The following is a 17,046-nucleotide window of genomic DNA, read 5'->3' as shown; positions in this document are numbered from 1 at the left end:
TGCCCCTATAGGAGTGATGGACCTGCTGAGGAGTGGAACTCTCCATTTATCCAGACAGCTCAGTAAGTCTAAGGCCATGGACACCCAGGTATGGCTTGGCTCTGATGTGAAGTCAGAGTACTCTCCCCAGCCAGCCCAGCCCGCCCCTTGGCCCCTCTTGCCAACTGGTGCCGGTCTGAGCTGCTCTGGCATTGCAGATGCCTTGTCCTAGCAGGGAACTGACCAAGATCTTCATTCATATCACACCAACTGTTGCTGCAGAGCTGGGTCAGAGCAGCAGCCTGGAGGTGCCAGCCCCAGTTCCCACCCTTGACCCAGCTGCTGTCATTCTGGCACGGGACGTGAGATATCCCTAGACTGAATAAGGAGCTGCCACCTCCATGTTCCTCCCCAGCTTCAGCTTCTGCTCCATCCAGAGCTTCCTGCCCCACCCCACCCTCTAGCAAGATTCATGATGGATCTGTTCCAACACACTCACCCTAGCCATGCTGCAATTAGTGACCAAGGCACCAAATCCTCCCCCTGCAAGGGAACAAAGGCCCTGCACTCTCAGGTTGTTGCTAGACATTTCAGTGACTCAAACCTAGCAGCACGTCAGCTTTGTGCGTCAACCTGCCAAGCTAAAAGCATTCAAGAATCCTAGCACCCCAGCACCCCTCTGTCTGCAAGTGACTCAGCAATGTACGGAAGGGGAAGCAGGGAAGCCAGACAGCATTAGGAGGAGAATCGGCAGGCTGATATGCTGGGAGCAGCCCCCGGCCAATATTTTGCAGGAGGCCTTAGGTGAAGAGAGAACTGATTAACATGATGCAGGCATAGAGAAAAGGCAGTTTGGGAAGACAGCACCAAAAATCCACATTTCAAACAGCTGCTGAGAAGGTTAAACTTGCCCCTGAACCCACTTTTTGTGCCAATCTTCCAGCAATGTGGGAGCAAAATGCCAAATCCCCAGCCTCAGGGGCACCTTTGAGAGAGTAGCATGTTGTTGCCCTGAGCAAGGCAATGGACTTTGCCAGCCACAAACTGCAGCAGCGAAGCCAGGCCACCACCAATAACACCCTGGGTAGGGTAAGTGTGAAACTCTCTCTCTCCCACAAGAACGTCAGCACCAATGCTGCACCGCATTACCAGATCCCAGGCCATAGCCCTGGGACCAGAATGGGTTGGCTGGCCCAGGAGATTCGGATGTGCTGCAGCAGCAATAACGCTGAATAAACACACAATCTTCACCACTTTGGAAGAGCTTTAAAAGTGGAGAATGCGAAGAGGGGTCAAAAAGCGGGGGCAAGTTGGAAGAGATGCTGTGAAGCAGACCTGTTTCTTCAACCCCACCCCTCACCCCAAGCCACTCAAGCCAGTGAGAAACAAACTGAAAGTCCTGGGGGAAATATATCCTGCTGGCTGCCAATGCCTCTCTCCTGGGATTTTGGCCCTTCCAGACACAGCAGCCCTCCATTCAGTGGGAAGGAATCCCCGACCTTTAAGTACTATCTGGACCAGAGCACAAGGAGCATGCAAAAGTGCTAGGATCTGGCTTCTTCTCCTGCCACCTCCAGGATGGGACATCTAATAAGGAAAAACTTCTCTGCACACTCCCATGACACCTGCTCCCATGGGATGCTCTGGCAGCAAACAGCCTGGTACGGTACTAAACGAGATTTGACACCGGTACCACCAGCCAAGTAATCCCACAATGAACAGAACCAAGACTGAAGTGACAAGGACTCGGCCCCCAAGCTCTGGGGCATGAGCCAATCGTCAGCTGGAGGGGGAAGGCATCTATACAGTCAGAGGACCACAAAGGCAGAAATACCATGGCAGCTCCATGACATCCCTTGAAGCACCTGGTAGGAAAGCACCAAGCTATTCAAGACACGTCTAGGTTGGAGCGAGGAGGAGGTAGTGGTGTATTTCAGCCTGTCTGCAGCTCGCTAACCCTGACCCTACTGCATGGGCAGCCTGCAGGAGACACATCCCAAGGCCCAGGAAATGAAGCTGCTTTATAAACATTAAAAACTGGGTTTAAATATTAAACAGGGAATTCTTTGGATGACTTAGTACTGTAGGAAAGTTAGACCCGCCACCCCTCCCTGCTGTCCACAATCACCACGCCTGGCCCTCCCTCTGGATGCAGAGCTCTTGCCAGCCCACACATGCCGGGTATTGCTCTCTCACTTTTTATTATCCCACACTGTCACGGCGCCAGGGCCTATTTATGCAAAAAGGAATCAATCCCCGAGTCATTTTCAGTTGCCTGCCTCGGCGTCTTGCCTCACGTCCCACACTGGGCGGCAGGTTGAAACAACTCTGCAGCCAGATGGCAACTGATTTCCAAGCCTCAGGCAGGGCCCTCCCCAGGTCACAAGTACAGTAACTTCCTGCTGCAACCGAGAAGCCAGCACGAGGTGCCACCAAACACATTTATAGCCTTTAATCAACGCTGAATGGATTTCATGCTGGGGAATGGACAGCTGTAGAGATTCAGGCCTTCCATGCATCCACGAGAAAGCTGCAAAGGACCACGCTTCCCCTATACAATGGTGTAGGGAGGCTTAGAGACACCACAACCTCCAGAGTGGATGGGGAAATTCAGCACTGACAACGCATCCTCTCCTAAACCCTGCCAGCGTGGGGGACAGAATTATAAAGGTGCTGGCAACACCTGTCCTGCAGGAATCTGTTTCACCCGGGTTACCCCACATCTATCGAGTGGACACACACTTCCAGACAGTGGGTATTCAGCCACTGAACCAGAGACCTAGAGGTGAACGGGTCCTTATGCTAACACCTGTATGCCAAAGCATCCCTGCTCCTCAGGGCAAGTCTCTGGACATTAATATCAGACGAGTGCTAGCCGGTGCACAACAGAAGGAGCACTGTTCTCCTACTCGAGTTCTCTTCCTCAGTCTGCTCGGTCACTTCAGATTAAGGACAAAGAATTGGCTAAAAGGACCAGGAATAGCTCAAATGGCAAAGGCTGCCTCTCAGAAAAACCCTGCACACACCTCCCCATCTTGCTGGATTGTCCAGGCAGATTCAGAGGACAGTTCTGAACCTAACGGATCCCCCAGGAGAGGAACAGCAGGCAGGATCACTGCTGAGGGACCAGTGTCGCCCATCACGATGGCGTCGCTGCATGCTGCTCTCCTGCACAGCTGGCTGCTTCGGCATCTGCAGCCAGGCTTGCTGCCCCCAGACATTTCTGTGCATGGCCACCCAGAAAAGAAAGCTCCTGCAAAAAGGAGACGTGTTCTTCTCACACATCCCAGAGGTGGCTGCTGGCTGAGAACAAGTCACCATCTCAGCAATGAAATGGCCTGGAAAGTTAAGATACTAGACTGGGACTTGGGAGAGAGGAGCTCAGTTCCTGGTTCAGCCACTGATTCTCTGTGTGCTCTTAAACAAGTTGTTCAGCTTCACTGTACCTCAGTTTCTCCATCTGTTAAATGGAGTTAGCAATAGTAGCAGTGCCCCAATTCTCATAATGATATGAGAAGAAATTTCTCAAGCTGCACCCCAGAAGGCTTTTTCCAGAACCCCTTGTTTCTCAGACTCCCCAAACTGGTCCTGAGAATGTTTCATTGCCTTCAAAGAGCAGTGATGCCAGCAGATACTCATAGAAGCATTTAGCTCCAGCAAGGATTATTCAGCCAGCAACCCCAAGAAGCTGAGTGACAGATAGGAGAAAATTGAAACAGTGACCAGACGGAACTACAAAGCAAATATCAGGCAGGTTTGGGAATCTGACATTTAATCAAGTAGTGAGTAAAGGTTCCCAGACACAGCTAATCAGACAATTATACTGAGTGTTCATAACGGATTATTAAAAAGCTTATTTATGGAGGCTGAACAGCTAGATGGCGGGGCTGTATTGCTAATGATCCGCAGAGCTGGTTTCATAACCTCTTGGTACTGTGCACACAACATGGAGGTTACCCTGTAAAATTAACCATGCAGTTGGCAGCTTTGATTTAACCTTTTCAGTGACACACAGGGCACTGCAGACAAAGTGCTGTCCTGGCCCAGCACCTTATTGGGAATGGAAAGCATGACAGAAAAAATCCTAGAGGCCCCTCCATAGAATCAGGGCATAATCTGGCATTCAAGGAGTTAAGTGCTACCTAAGTGTGTCAGGAGAGGTAGGAATAGCAATGCCTGGGATTTTCAAGGGATAAGTCGGTCCCAGTAAAAGTCCCAGGAAGGGATCGATGACCGGGGTTCTGAATTCAGCAAAAGGGCCAGGCCGGCTGTTGCTCTGCTTCCCCGTAAGTCCCCATCAGGCATCCTAGCATCTAAAATTTAGGCTGGGGTATTTTTGTGCTCCGTCTGGTAGCAGGTGTGCAGCAAAGCGAGTGGGTCTGAGTCCAGCCGCAGCAAACCCTAGCCCAGAGAAGCTGAGTACTCACTGCCCCTTCCGCCCAAATGCAGGGCTCCAGAAATCTCCTCTAGCAGGGCTGGCAGCTCCTTCCTATTGGCTCCCTCTGCCGAGAACATGAATCCTTCCTACCTCCAGGGAAAAAGAGGACTTCAAGGTGAAGTTAATTAACTCTGTCAAAGTATCTGAATGCCTCACAATGGGGTTATAGATAGACAGAGGACCTGGTCTTACACAGGTGCTAAGCACTTGCAGCTCCCATAGAGCCCCATTAGAGTTGTGGGAGCCCAGCACTTCTGAATGCAAGAGCACAGGGGCCAGCTCATCTCATTGCTAGCTGGGAACAAAGCATTTATGAGGACAGAAAACTTCTGGTCTTCAGGGTTGCACCAGCCCCTTTTGTAGGCCCTTAATTCACCAAAGAAACCCAAATTTGTCCAGTCTCCAGCCCTTCAGAGCCTTGCCGCGCCCTAGACCATAAGCCCAGCCTCTTTCCCCACACCCCAGTTAACCTCCGCTCCCACCGCCCTGCTGATGCCACCGGCTGCAAACTGCCGACTCAGGACGTGGAGGCAACAAAGCAAACCTTTGTCACGGTTGGGAATGCGGCTCAAAGCTCCTCCCTCCCCTACGAGCTGCGTTTGCCAGCAGATGTGCTCCAGCCTTTAGGACTGGGTGTGGGGAGTCCCATTGCTTAGGCTGGGGCCCTGCTACGCTCATGGTCAACGGCATCCCAGCACAGCCGGTCTGGTGCGTAAGCCCCCGGCGTGCACTTCCCGCTGCCCCTCCCCACAAGCTGAACCTGACCTTTGCTCCCTAAATTTGTCATTTAAGAATTTAATTGCATGGCCCTTGGAGAAGGAGGAAGGGAAGGGTTGTTTGCCATTGAAAAGCACCTCCGGCTGGGGAGGCAGTCAAGAGGAAAACACTGCAAGATCCCTAGTCAATGAACATTAATTGATGCTTTAAACAGCAGCAAGAGGAGCAAGGGGTTGACCCCTGTTGCCCCTGGGACAGCTGCCAGCAGCTGCCTCCCCTCCTAGTTTGGAGGCACGCTCTGTCAGGATGACCTTACTCAGGTAAGGTACCTACTGGTTTCCAGAAGAGTTTTGTCCCAGTCAGAGAGTAAAAGAAGAAAATATCACTGCAGATCAGTGACAGGGAAGGGGCAGAAGGAGTTGAGGAGTTCCCTCTTCCTAGATGCTTAGAGAAAGGAAAGGTAACGATTTGATGGCCAATCTGCTTCTTTCTTTGTACTGGGCCAAACCTACCAGTCAGGACTCCAGAGGGTTTGAAACCTGGATCCAAAGCAGTAGCTCGGGCTGGTGCCTGGGGGGTGGCGCTCCGCACTGCGCAGTCGGAGACATTCCCAGCAAAGGAAGGGCAGTAGGGTCAAAGGCACTGCTCCCTCCAACTAGCGCAGCAGTCAAGGGAAGTTGCCTCAAAAAAACAGGAAGCCAATGCACACTAGAAGAGGGGAGGGGAAAGGAAAAGGGACCAAACCGGACTTCAAACTGAGGAAGGGAGGAAACCAAGAGGCATCCACTGTGGGCGTAGACCCAAGACGCCTGGGCTGCACTCCATGGCTAAGGTGACAGCCATGGCAGAAAACTTGGTGACAGAAGCTGAACGATGCCGCCTCTGAGCAATCCTACTCCAGCCCTGGCACAAATGTGAGAGGCCAGCACCAACAGCACAGCAAGTTTCAGCAGAACCCAGTGCACCCCAAAGTTATACAACCTCTTCCTAGAGGACAGGAGCCCCCTCTACTCACATCACCTGGGTCCACAAGAAAGGGATCAGGGCACAGGAGGCAAAGCCAGGAAGGGGGGACAGAGGTGCGGGGGGAGTACTCGTAGCAGGGCCTGGCTCTGACTACAGCACTGATGAGGCTTTGTACAAATGGCCTAGGTGGGGTTTCCACGAACACCAAGAAATATTAAGAGCACAAGGCAGGGGGATGCATGCCCCTAGGTTTAATGGGTCTCTGGCAGATCCCACCTTGCACTGGACAGTTGTTTTAGAGGACCCCACACTTGCAACCAGTCAAGGAAACAATCCTGCTGCCAGAGCACAAGCAAAAAAAAGCAGAGTACTTTTAAGCCATTAAAATAGGCCCCTCCTCTCCAAACCCACAAGACAGGGTGAAATATTAAGCCTGAAACATTGACAAGAAAAATACAGTGCTAGTCAATGTTTTCTATGCACCTGGCAGCACCACAGGGTGAGAAAGCCGCGGCAGGACACAACCCTTCTGCAGCCAGGTGTGCAACGTGGGGAATATACACAGGGTGGATCGCAACCAGTCTGACCCTTGTCAAAGCTCAAGCACCAGGTGAATATGAAGAGTCTGAAAACACCTCCCTGCTGTGGCTGGCTTCCATCTGCAGCTCTCGGCACCACAAGAAGGACACCCGACCAGCCCAGAGAGGGGCTGCGAGCTGACTGCGCTCAGTTCTCCAGACCCAAGCAGATTTAATTGTTGTTTGCAAAACAGGAGTGCCTGAGGCCCAGCACGGACTGGGGCTCTGCTGTGCTGGGCAGGGCACGGGCACACAGGGCACTTCTCCACGGAGGCCAAGTCACTGTGAAATCCTACTAGAGAAGGCACAGGGAATCCTCTCTACAGAGGTAGCTCAGAACTGGGGGAGAAAGGTACAGATTGACCTCAACTAGCTACAGCAAGGGGGAAAAATTGACTTGTACCTTGTTTCTAGGATTTTACAGCAAGATCATTATCTTTGCTGCAGAGATGGGTATTTGCATCAAGATAATCACCATCCCTCCTCCTATGCTGTCCTTGTACTTGTCCCAGCGTGGTGCCCACAGCAGCTGCTTTATGCCGAGGCCAGATCAAGCTGCCCCCGCAGGATTGGGACCAGGACCCCAAGGAGATGTAGTAGATGTGAACATCCTCCCTCCTTCTCCCAAGCAGTTCCCGCTGGCGCGTCCTGCCCTGACCTCCCAGGACTTTTGCGCTCCAGCATGGTGATGATGCTACAGTTAGCGGCTGGGAAGGCGTTGGGGGCGTGTGCAAACAAAACAAATTTGTCCTGACCCCAACCTGGCCCTGACAAAGGGAATGTGCTCACGGGGCGTTTTCCACACGCTCACCCAGACAATAGAGCCTGCAGCTCCTGCCTAGATGAGCAGAAACAATCTAGACAGGGGTCCTGGCAGAGGCTGAGTTAACCCTTGCATTGTGCTGCACGTCACTCTAACGCTAGACTGGCTGGAGAGACAGAGCCTCGAGCAGTAGCTGCCAGCCAGGTGAAGATCAGGCCTTTCCTCTGGACCAGAACATGCGTGTATCCAAGGCCCCTCGTGTGCAGAGGGAGTGAACAAAGCCCTGCCTTGGTAACTGCTAGCTCAGAACAGCTGTAAGCCAGTGACTCTGGGCCCCAAACAGGGAACCAGCACTTACGGATGAGTAACAACAAATGCACGATGGTACAGCAATGCCTAGAAATGAATTGCCTATGATAACACAAAAGTCAGTGCAGAGACAGGAAAGGTACCCTGAAGCCCCCCCTTACAGAATGGAGAAGACCACACTCCCTGACAGCTGGGCCCCTGATCTTCTTTACTGTATTGTTCCCCTTTCCTGCTACTGCAATCGTTCTTAATCAAAGCTTAAGAACAAACCCTGGAGTCCTGGGTCAGACCTTCCACCTGTAACCAGGGTGCACCACTGCCCGCTGGTTTCTGGAGAGCCCTACATGCTTTGAGCCAGCCAGTAGGCAGCGTGAGCAGAGCAAGCATTGTACAGGACAACGTGCAGGGAGGATGGGGGGCGAATGAAAATCCATTTGTAAGTGAAAGCTCTAAACCAAAATATTTTATTTGGTTAATTGCTGCTAATGCAGTCAAATCCAAGTGTGAACAGCTTCCGAGGAATTATGCCAGGAGTGCATTGTGTGACTCCAGTCGCTGACAGGCTCGCTCCATTACCATGTGCCTTGAGATGCTCGGAGTACAAACAATTCAGCTGTCAAAAGACAGCGCACGAGCCGGTAATGCAAAACACAGAGAGCACGAGGAGGAGGGGGGAGAGACGCCTGAAGAACAACTATATTTCTTATTGGGCGATCAATGAAGTTTCAGGGGATCTATCAAAGCTATTCAGAAGAACCAGAGATTTGCAGCCCTTGGTTGGGTTTCTGCTTTTATATGAAGCAAGAAGGGGGAGTAATGCCGCACACAATTATAACCCTGTGTATGACACCTGCTGCCTCCAAGTTCCAACTGCGACTGCAGAGCGTTATGTTCTCGGCAAACAATCTCCCGAGCTCCCCATCCCACCTGGCAGCCATTAGCAAAGTGGCAACATCCTGTTCTCCTTTCAGCCAGCAGCAGTCTGGAGTAACCCTACCAAACCGAAGGAGTTACTCCAGGATCACTGCAGTACCGCCACGAGCAGAATCCGGCCTGCAGCAGCTAAATGGCTGGGTTCGGGCTTCCATTGCTGCGCTCACCGCCCACCCACCCACTATGCAGTGGAAACACGAGCATCTAATGATGAGTGGATCTAGGCTGCCCTCAATAAGGGCATGTCCATCCCCCCCCAGCTCAGGCAGTGCTTGGACTGCAGACATCCACGCTGGCTAAGCAGAAGCGTTCCTGCCTGTACAAGCCCCCTGATTCAGGGGATGAATCTCAGGTCAGATCACAGAGGAGTGGCTATACCGAGCATCCTCCTTGAGGTTGTGCTCTGTACTCCAGCATCAGTGCTTTCACTGAATGACAAACCTACCCCTCCGGCCCCCGAGGTCACAACAGGTTATTTCACGTTGTGAATCATGGGCAAAGGGAGGCCAAGCCGGCAGCCAACCTAGCCCACAGCTCTGACACCAGGTAGGAGCTGCCCTCCCGCCTCATCACAGGACAAGGAAGGGGAAGGATGGTGCCCGTTAACCATTTAACTGCTGCGCAAAGGGCCAAAGGAACATGGAGAAGATTGGATCATACCATGCAGATCTTAGCTGCTTACTGCGACTGACTTCTCAGAGTAAGGTCTCAAGTGGGCAACTCGTGGCATGAGACCAACTTCCCCCTGCCCTAGATCCAAAAGCCTCTGCCCACTTGGTCCATTTTAGCTGCATATGACTCCATTTCCTTCCCCCTTCCAGCAACCATCACCACCCTTGCAAAGCCAAGAACAATACTCCTTCCAGGCTTCTGCAAAGCCCCTCTGGATTCTGAGTTAATGTCCCCAGCGTGACAATTCCCTTCTGAAGGTCTCTCTACAGGCACTGGCTGTCAGGAGCAGGACACAGATACATGTCGACAGCTTAGTCACTGTAACATTTTAATGAATCGCAAAATTTACAACGCGCTCTGGAAGGGGAGGAGGGAGTGTCATCCAGGGGTTGGGGTGGGAAAGGGGAGCAGAATCAGGACTCCTGGGTTCTCTGCCCTGCTCTCAGGAAGGAAAGCAGCCCGATAGCTAAGGCAGGATGGACTGGGGAGCCCGGACACCTGGGTTCCATTCCTGGCTCTGATGCCGATTCACACCAACCTAGAGCAAGTCTCAGACTCCGAGTGCCTTGGCTTCCCCATTTGTAAAGCAGGTCACCTATTGATCTACTCTACTTGGGAAAGGCCAGAGGATTCAAGCATATCGATGGCCTCTGATAACATGCTACAGATACAGACTGCAAACAGAGATGAAAACTGAGCCATCTTTCTTGCTGGAGCTGGCAGAACCCATGCACAGTACTCGAGCAGGGACCAGTTATCAAATCCAGGTTGCCCAGCTGGCCACAGGCAGCATGAGCCTCTATGCCAGCAGGAACCCTCAGGCTGCAGGACAAACAGTGCCCAATCATATGCAGTGGCTTCCAGTCACTTTTCAGCACCCCTTCCCTAAAATCAGCTGGTTGCTGTTATTCAGTGGAGGAATTTATGGCTGCAACCAGACGACAAAGCTGTATTCCAGCTCCCCACCCTACGCTCTGGGATGTGTTCTGGCCACAGTCAGCTGAGCCTGCCAAGAAAGCATACAAAGGCCAAGTCGATACTAGCCTTAAGGGCAAACATGCTTCCTCATGACACACTCAGTGGGTGCCAGTGACCCCAGAGTACACAGACAACTTCAATTTTACCAGCCCCAAACCCAGTGCAATAGCAGCAGGGTGAGCTCCCACTGTACAACTGAGCCTGAACAACCCTGTCTGAGCAGGCAGGAGTTGAAGGCAGAGAAAGGGCAAAGGCTGCTGCAGCCAGCCTAGGAAAGGAGCCCTGATGGGTTGGGATCTCAGGGAATTTAAGAGAATTGGAGCCTCACCTACAATTAACAAGTCTACAATTCTGCTACAGCATTTCCAGCAGCCAGAGGCATCAGGCATGTTATCGGAGCCCAACAAAATGAATTCTGCTCCAGTCCAAGGGCCAGATTCTGTTCTCCATTATGTAAAGCCCAGAGCAACTCCACAAACATTATGGGCTTTCTTGCAGATTTACACCAACTAAAATCGCAAGGCTGCCCTCTCACAGCAACTTTCCATCAGCAGGTTTCAGAAGCCCTTTGCAGAGGTGGGCAACTGGTATTAACTCTGTTATACACACAAGAAAACTGAGGCACAGGAGGAGAAACGATTTGCCCATGACCACCCAGCAGGCAGTGCTCGTGATCAGTCTTGAGCAACACCCCAGAACATTACAATTCTTGCCTTTATCTCCTTCCAGGGCTAACTCCAACATCACCTTTCTGCCCCCTTGATCCACTGATTGACACATATCTGGTGCCATATGTTTACCCAGCACTCTCCCTGGACGTATTTCCCCGTGTCTGGCCTTTTGCAAAACCCTTTTCTCACAAACTTTGGACAGTTTCATTTAAGAAACCAAACTACAACACTGGGTTCACTCCCTCCGAACCTCCAAAGCAGAAGTCTGTTCTGGCCCCTACATTTGCTGACCTCACAGGCTCGCTGTGAACAATGGTCAGCATGCAAATCCCCATTATTATCCTTTCATGAGCCCATTACAGGCTGCTGTGGATTATATATGTGATTATTAGAGTTCAGTAACCTGAAAACATGATGTATGTGCACATCCATAATCCATGCGTGTGAGCACACACATGCACACAGGGGCTCTGAAACTGCCATAGCATCAGGTACAGGAGACATTGCACTGAGGAAAAGCAATCAACTGGACACACTAGGCTTTGCTTCTGATAAGGTCTCTTCCTCAATGCCCCAGTGAGTGAGGAGCAGCACAGCGCAGTGGCTAGGTAACTAGTGACTGGAGTGCTAGGCCAGCCTCTGCCACTGAGCTATTTTGTAACCTCAGGCAAGTCACTTTGCTACCCTGTGCCTCAGCTCCCCCTCCTATCCTTTGTCTGTCTTGCCTATTTAGACTGCAAGGAGAAATGGTCCCTCCCTGGGTGAGTGACTATGTGCAGGGCCTCTCAGGATGCCAATCTAAGGAGGTGAATTATATTCACCCCATAATATTACAATAACCATCCCTGCGGGAGGTGCTCAGCCACCCTGAAGTCCAAGCCCTCCTGAAGTAGCACGACATAAAGGCAGCTAGCTAGCCCTCGCACAGCCACCCGAGGTAGATTCTGGCAGGAGGCCAGGAAGTGGCATTAAGCACCCACCACAGTCAAAGGCCCTTGAACCTGATCACAAGCCCGCAATGGTATTTCCACCCCCTCAGGCCCCGGCACATGATTCCCTTCACTGCCGGGGCCCAAGCAAAACCTGGCCACATTCCCCCTTCCTCCCCTCCCTCTGATCATTCATTAAGCAGCGAGGTGGCCGCTGCCGGGAGCCCTGGCTCCTTCACATTTCAGCGATCCACAACCCCCAGCAGCACTCTCCACGAGTACAGGTCAACTCTACTTGTTTTTTTTTTCTTTTTGGCCAGCAGGTCTCCTGTCATAATTTTATGGCCAGTAGCCACCACAGAAATCATTTGATCAGCATGTGGGCCTTGCGCCATTTTCTTGTATTCCTGTTTATAAACTTCATCAAAAAAAATACATTTAAAAACATTTTAAAAAATTGCTCACCAACCAAGCTGCCTACAGCACTGGCCAGTAGCTGCAAAACAGGATGCCTGGGCTCCAATCTCCCCAAATGGCCACATGAGACCAGGACTAAATCACTTTGCTCTGTGCCTCAGTTTCCCCCTTGGTAAAACTGATAGTAACAATCCTGGAAAGCAGCAAAGTTGCACAGTGCTTTGCCCTCCTATAACCTCTTCTCTTCAGAGTGCTTTGTAAGCAGGAAGGTCACCTGTGATCCCTTGTGTTGTCAGGATTTTAAATAAGGGGAAACTGAGGCACTTTTTCTGCTGCCTCAGAAGGCTGGTTTTGAGACTGGGACGTTTCTCATACGGGGCAAATCCAAAGCCTGGAGGCAATCTTCCCCTGCGCTCCAACAAGCTTTGCATCAGGCCCACAAGGTTTGCAGATGGGCTTGGAGCTGGGACAGGACTAAAACCATCAGCTCCTCCTGGTCCCTGCTGTGCTCATGCGTATGCCTTCTACCTTAGCTCTCCACCTTGCTAACTGCCTTCAAAGAGCTGTGCACAGCGTCATGGAAAAAGTCTCTGTTTAGGAAGATCATTATTAATACATGAAGTCTCTATGGGCTCCTTAAATCACAGCACCCACCATTCTGGATAAGTCTAAAAAAGTTCACTGCCCCCATTCAAACCCGACCACAACTCCACGCCCACTCATGTTTCCTAAGGAAGCCGGAGACATGTCTGACATGTTGGGAAATTGTGTAAGTGTGTACATATATGCATGTGTACGTGTACATGCGGGGGGGGGGGTGGAGAAAGGTCCTCCTCTCCCCTTGTTTATCTCTTCTCCACGCCAGCTCTCAGGGTCAAGTTTCTCTCTCCCATGACTCTCCTAGGAGCAGGACCGGATGAGATGCTTAGAGACCAGCTTCATTTTAACGTCACTCAAGGGGGGGGCAGGCGGGACAAACATCCTTGTTTAGTAAAACGTTCTGTAACATCTAAATATAGCCCGATGAAAAGACGCTTGAAAACGGTGTACATCAAAGAGCAGCAGCAGTCTTAAAGGAGAGTTATTACTCCAGAAAGCATTTGAGAGGTACTGAATCCCGCCCCAGGTATCACCTGTGTCTGCTTCTCCCCTTCATAAGGAGAACCTCCATGAAGCAGCCTAGAAACCTGAACCCACGGCCGTCCTCTGCAGGAGAGACCAGATTCACATGCCCCACTTGCTCTGTAGGGACTTGCCCGCACTGGCCCCCTACTCCTGACTGCAAGAGGGCAGTTTAAAACGTAAACCCAAACCCAGAGGCAGATCTCTGCTGGGCGCAGGTTTCAAGATCGGGAAGAGTTAGCTTCTCTCTACCGGCCTGAACTGGAACCCCTACATTCGAACACAGTCGCCAGATGGGAGCAGCGCAGCCCAAGCTGTTGTTTAGCTACTTCAGTTCAGATCTGCGGCGCGTTTACCCTAGCGGATCCATTCGTTTCAAGAACGATTAAAATTTGGCAAGCTCTGAAGTAAGAAACATCCCTGTGAGAACAAAGTTTTATTTCCTGGTTATGCTGTGGGAAAAAAGGAAGAGGGAGGGATCAGACTATCAAGATATTCTGGGCAATGAAGATGGTGCGACTTGGATGCAAACAGAGCCAGCCCTAAAACACATGCACCCTACACCCTACACCTGCTCCAGCTGGCCAGGGTCCGACTGCAGCATTTTAACTGTTGCTACACTACGTTGTTCAGCATCCTACATACGGCAACTCCTCGTGCCCATCAGCCAGGAGCGCAACAGCATGTGTGACAGAGCACAGTGGCCTGTGCCTCCCCGGATCTCTGTGCATTTCAGTCACCATCTGCATGTCCTCTACAGCAAAGGACACCAAACATCCCCGCACGGCTCCCCCACTGCACTGAGCGTCCCCTCGAACACCACCCCTGTGGGGGGACAGACAGGGATGAGAAGGGTGGACGAGGGCAAGAGGAATTGTTTAGGGCGCTCGTTGGGGGCACCGAAGAAAGAGCACCGGGAAGAAGTTAAGCAAGATAGGCAAGCAACCGCTCAGTCCATGGAAGCCCCTTCTAGGGGCATTTAAAACAAGGCAAGACAAATGTGTTAGTAAGTATATAACAGAAGTAGTCTGCACTGGGCAGGACTGGCGCTGAGTGGTTTTCCTCCATCTAATTTCCGTGGCTCACTAGAATACCAGGGCCACAGAGTTTTTGTATTTAAATTTACTTACTTATTGAAAAGAATAACAACAAAAAAATCTTTCCCAAAAGGATTCGAAACATGCAAGAGCAGCTGTCATTTCAGAAACCCGTCTCAGACCACTCCCTGCTGCAGCCCCAACACAACACCCACCAAAAATAATTAGCACACAGGGGCCACGTTACCAACCCAGACATTCCCCCCCCCCCAGCAACAGAAATACACACGCACGAAGCCATGGAGTGACCCAAACCAGGCAGATGGAGCCAGATGCATATCATGCCAACCGGGAGTCCGTGAAATATCAGATGGAAAAAACAAGGACGCTCCAGATTAAAAGCTGAGAGATGGCAAAAGTGTGTGTGCGAGTGCAAGTGTGTGTACATGTATATGCACACACTTGAACTCGTCCCTTATCAACAAAGCCTGCCTCTGGGCTGAATCTGTCTAGGAAGCTTCAGCCCCGAGAGTTGCTCTCTTCTTTCAACACCGCATTTATTACATGCCTGGAGGAGAGGGGTTTGTTATGGGAGAGCTGCCGCAAGCCCCTCCGTGCACCCGAACGCCCGGCACGGAAAGGAACAAGCGGAGAAGCGACGCTGAGCAATCCCCGAAACCCCAGCTTCAAACCACTGCTTTTCAACTTGCGGGGATCAGACGAAGTTGAGGATCTTTAGCTTTCTCTGGAACAAACCTCGCCTACACCTTCATTAGGCTGGCACAGCCGGGGAGAGCTGGCAATGACAACGCCGGTCTTCCCAGCGGCGTCCCCGAGCTCGGCTGACTCTCCCTCTTGCACAGGGACCGAGACCCTCCTTGCTCTCGCTGCGGGATGCCCTCAACAACGGGCGCACAACTGCGTGTTGTCACTCCCGCATCCCAGGTGCCCAAACCCGGCGGCAGAAGCCGGAGAGGAGCGGACGGGGCAATGCGCACCCTCCCGCACAGGGCACCAGCATGCGGGGGCACCCCTAAATGCAACAGGGAAAGACAAATATCGGTGGCGGGGAGGGTTTCCCCAAAGAAAAGTCCCTCGGTGACCGACCCGGGTTTCTCCTGCCTCTCAGCCAGAGCCCCGAGCGAGAGCGCGGCCGGCATGAAGTTTCTCCCCGCGGCAGCGCACCGAGAGGCGGCTCCTGCCGGCCCCGCTCCCGCTCCTCACGGCTCGCGAGCGGCTGGAGCCCGAGCCGGGGCCGGGCCGGGCAGGGGAGAGCGGGGCAGAGCAGGGCAGGGCAGGGCACCGCGGCGCAAACTTCTCGGCAGCGGGGTCCCGGCAGCGGACGGGCGGGCGAGGGACGCTGACCTGTCGGCGTGTCGCTGTCCGGGGCGCAGAGCTGGGCGCCCAGCACCAGCACCAACACGAGCGCCCGCGCCTCCCGCATGATGCCGCCGCGGCCGTGGAGCCGGAGCCGGAGCCGCCGCCGCCGCCGGAGCCCGGTGAAGTAGCCCGAGCCCCGCGCGAGCGGCGCCTCCGCCCGCCCCTGACGTCAGCGCCGGGGCCGCGGCCGAGCCTAGCGCGGGCACAGGGCGCCTCCTGCCGGCCCTGCGCCCCACCGCGCCCGCCGCCCGCACCCCCAACACCGCACCTGCGCCGCGGGGCGCTGGGCTCTGCTGCTGCTGCGCCCTGCGACCTCGGGCACCGGCCCGGCCCGGCCCGGGGGCTGCCGCGCCGCACGCCCCCTGCCCTGCCACACACACGCACCCACGCCCCCTGCCACATACTCATCACACATACCCTCCCACACACACACACACACACACACCCTGCCACATACCCATCGCACACCCACGACCCAAGCCACACGCACGTGCCCTGCCACACCCATCACACACACCCACACCCCCTCCCACACACACACACACCCTGCCACATACCCATCACACACCCACGACCCAAGCCACACGCACGTGCCCTGCTACATTCCCATCACACACACCCACACCCTCCCACACACACACCCCCTGCCACAAACCCGTCACATACCCACGACCCCAGCCACACACACACACACCCTGCCACAAACCCATCACCTGAGCCACACACACGTGCCCTGTCACATACCCATCACACACACCCACACCCCCTCCCACACACACCCTGCCACACACCCCTGCCACACACACACCCACGCCCCCTCCCACACACCCACACCCCCTGCCACACACCCCTGCCACACACACACACACACCCTGCCACACACCCTGCCACACACACACACACCCACGCCCCTTCCCACCCACATACCCTGCCACACACACATACACCCTGCCACATACCCATCACACACCCATGCCCCCAACCACACACACACACTCCTGCCACACACATATGCCCCTGCCACACCCACACACACCCCTGCCACACACACCCCACCCGCACAGCTCCACACACACACACCCCTGCCACACGCACACCCCACAACGATCCCCAAGCCCTGCTCCTCCAACCGCAGCCCCCCACAGACTTACCTGGAT

The 17,046-nt window shown here is 53.3% G+C and overlaps 1 protein-coding gene across 3 annotated transcripts in view; it reads right to left on the bottom strand.

Moving 5' to 3' along the window:
- The window catches only part of PTPRU (protein tyrosine phosphatase receptor type U), a 312,312-nt gene extending 296,274 nt beyond the window's left edge, over positions 1 to 16,038 (bottom strand). For all 3 annotated transcript variants that reach the window (XM_059729643.1, XM_059729641.1, XM_059729642.1), the window contains exon 1: positions 15,875 to 16,038. In XM_059729643.1, coding sequence (XP_059585626.1) covers positions 15,875 to 15,953 — 79 coding nt within the window. In that variant the 5' untranslated portion in view covers positions 15,954 to 16,038. The remainder of the gene's footprint in view (positions 1 to 15,874) is intronic.
- Positions 16,039 to 17,046: the final 1,008 nt, after the last annotated feature.

This window comes from Alligator mississippiensis, chromosome 6 (assembly GCF_030867095.1).
Source record: "Alligator mississippiensis isolate rAllMis1 chromosome 6, rAllMis1, whole genome shotgun sequence".
Classification (NCBI taxonomy): Eukaryota; Metazoa; Chordata; order Crocodylia; family Alligatoridae; genus Alligator; species Alligator mississippiensis.
This window is presented reverse-complemented; position numbering and strand designations above follow the sequence as displayed.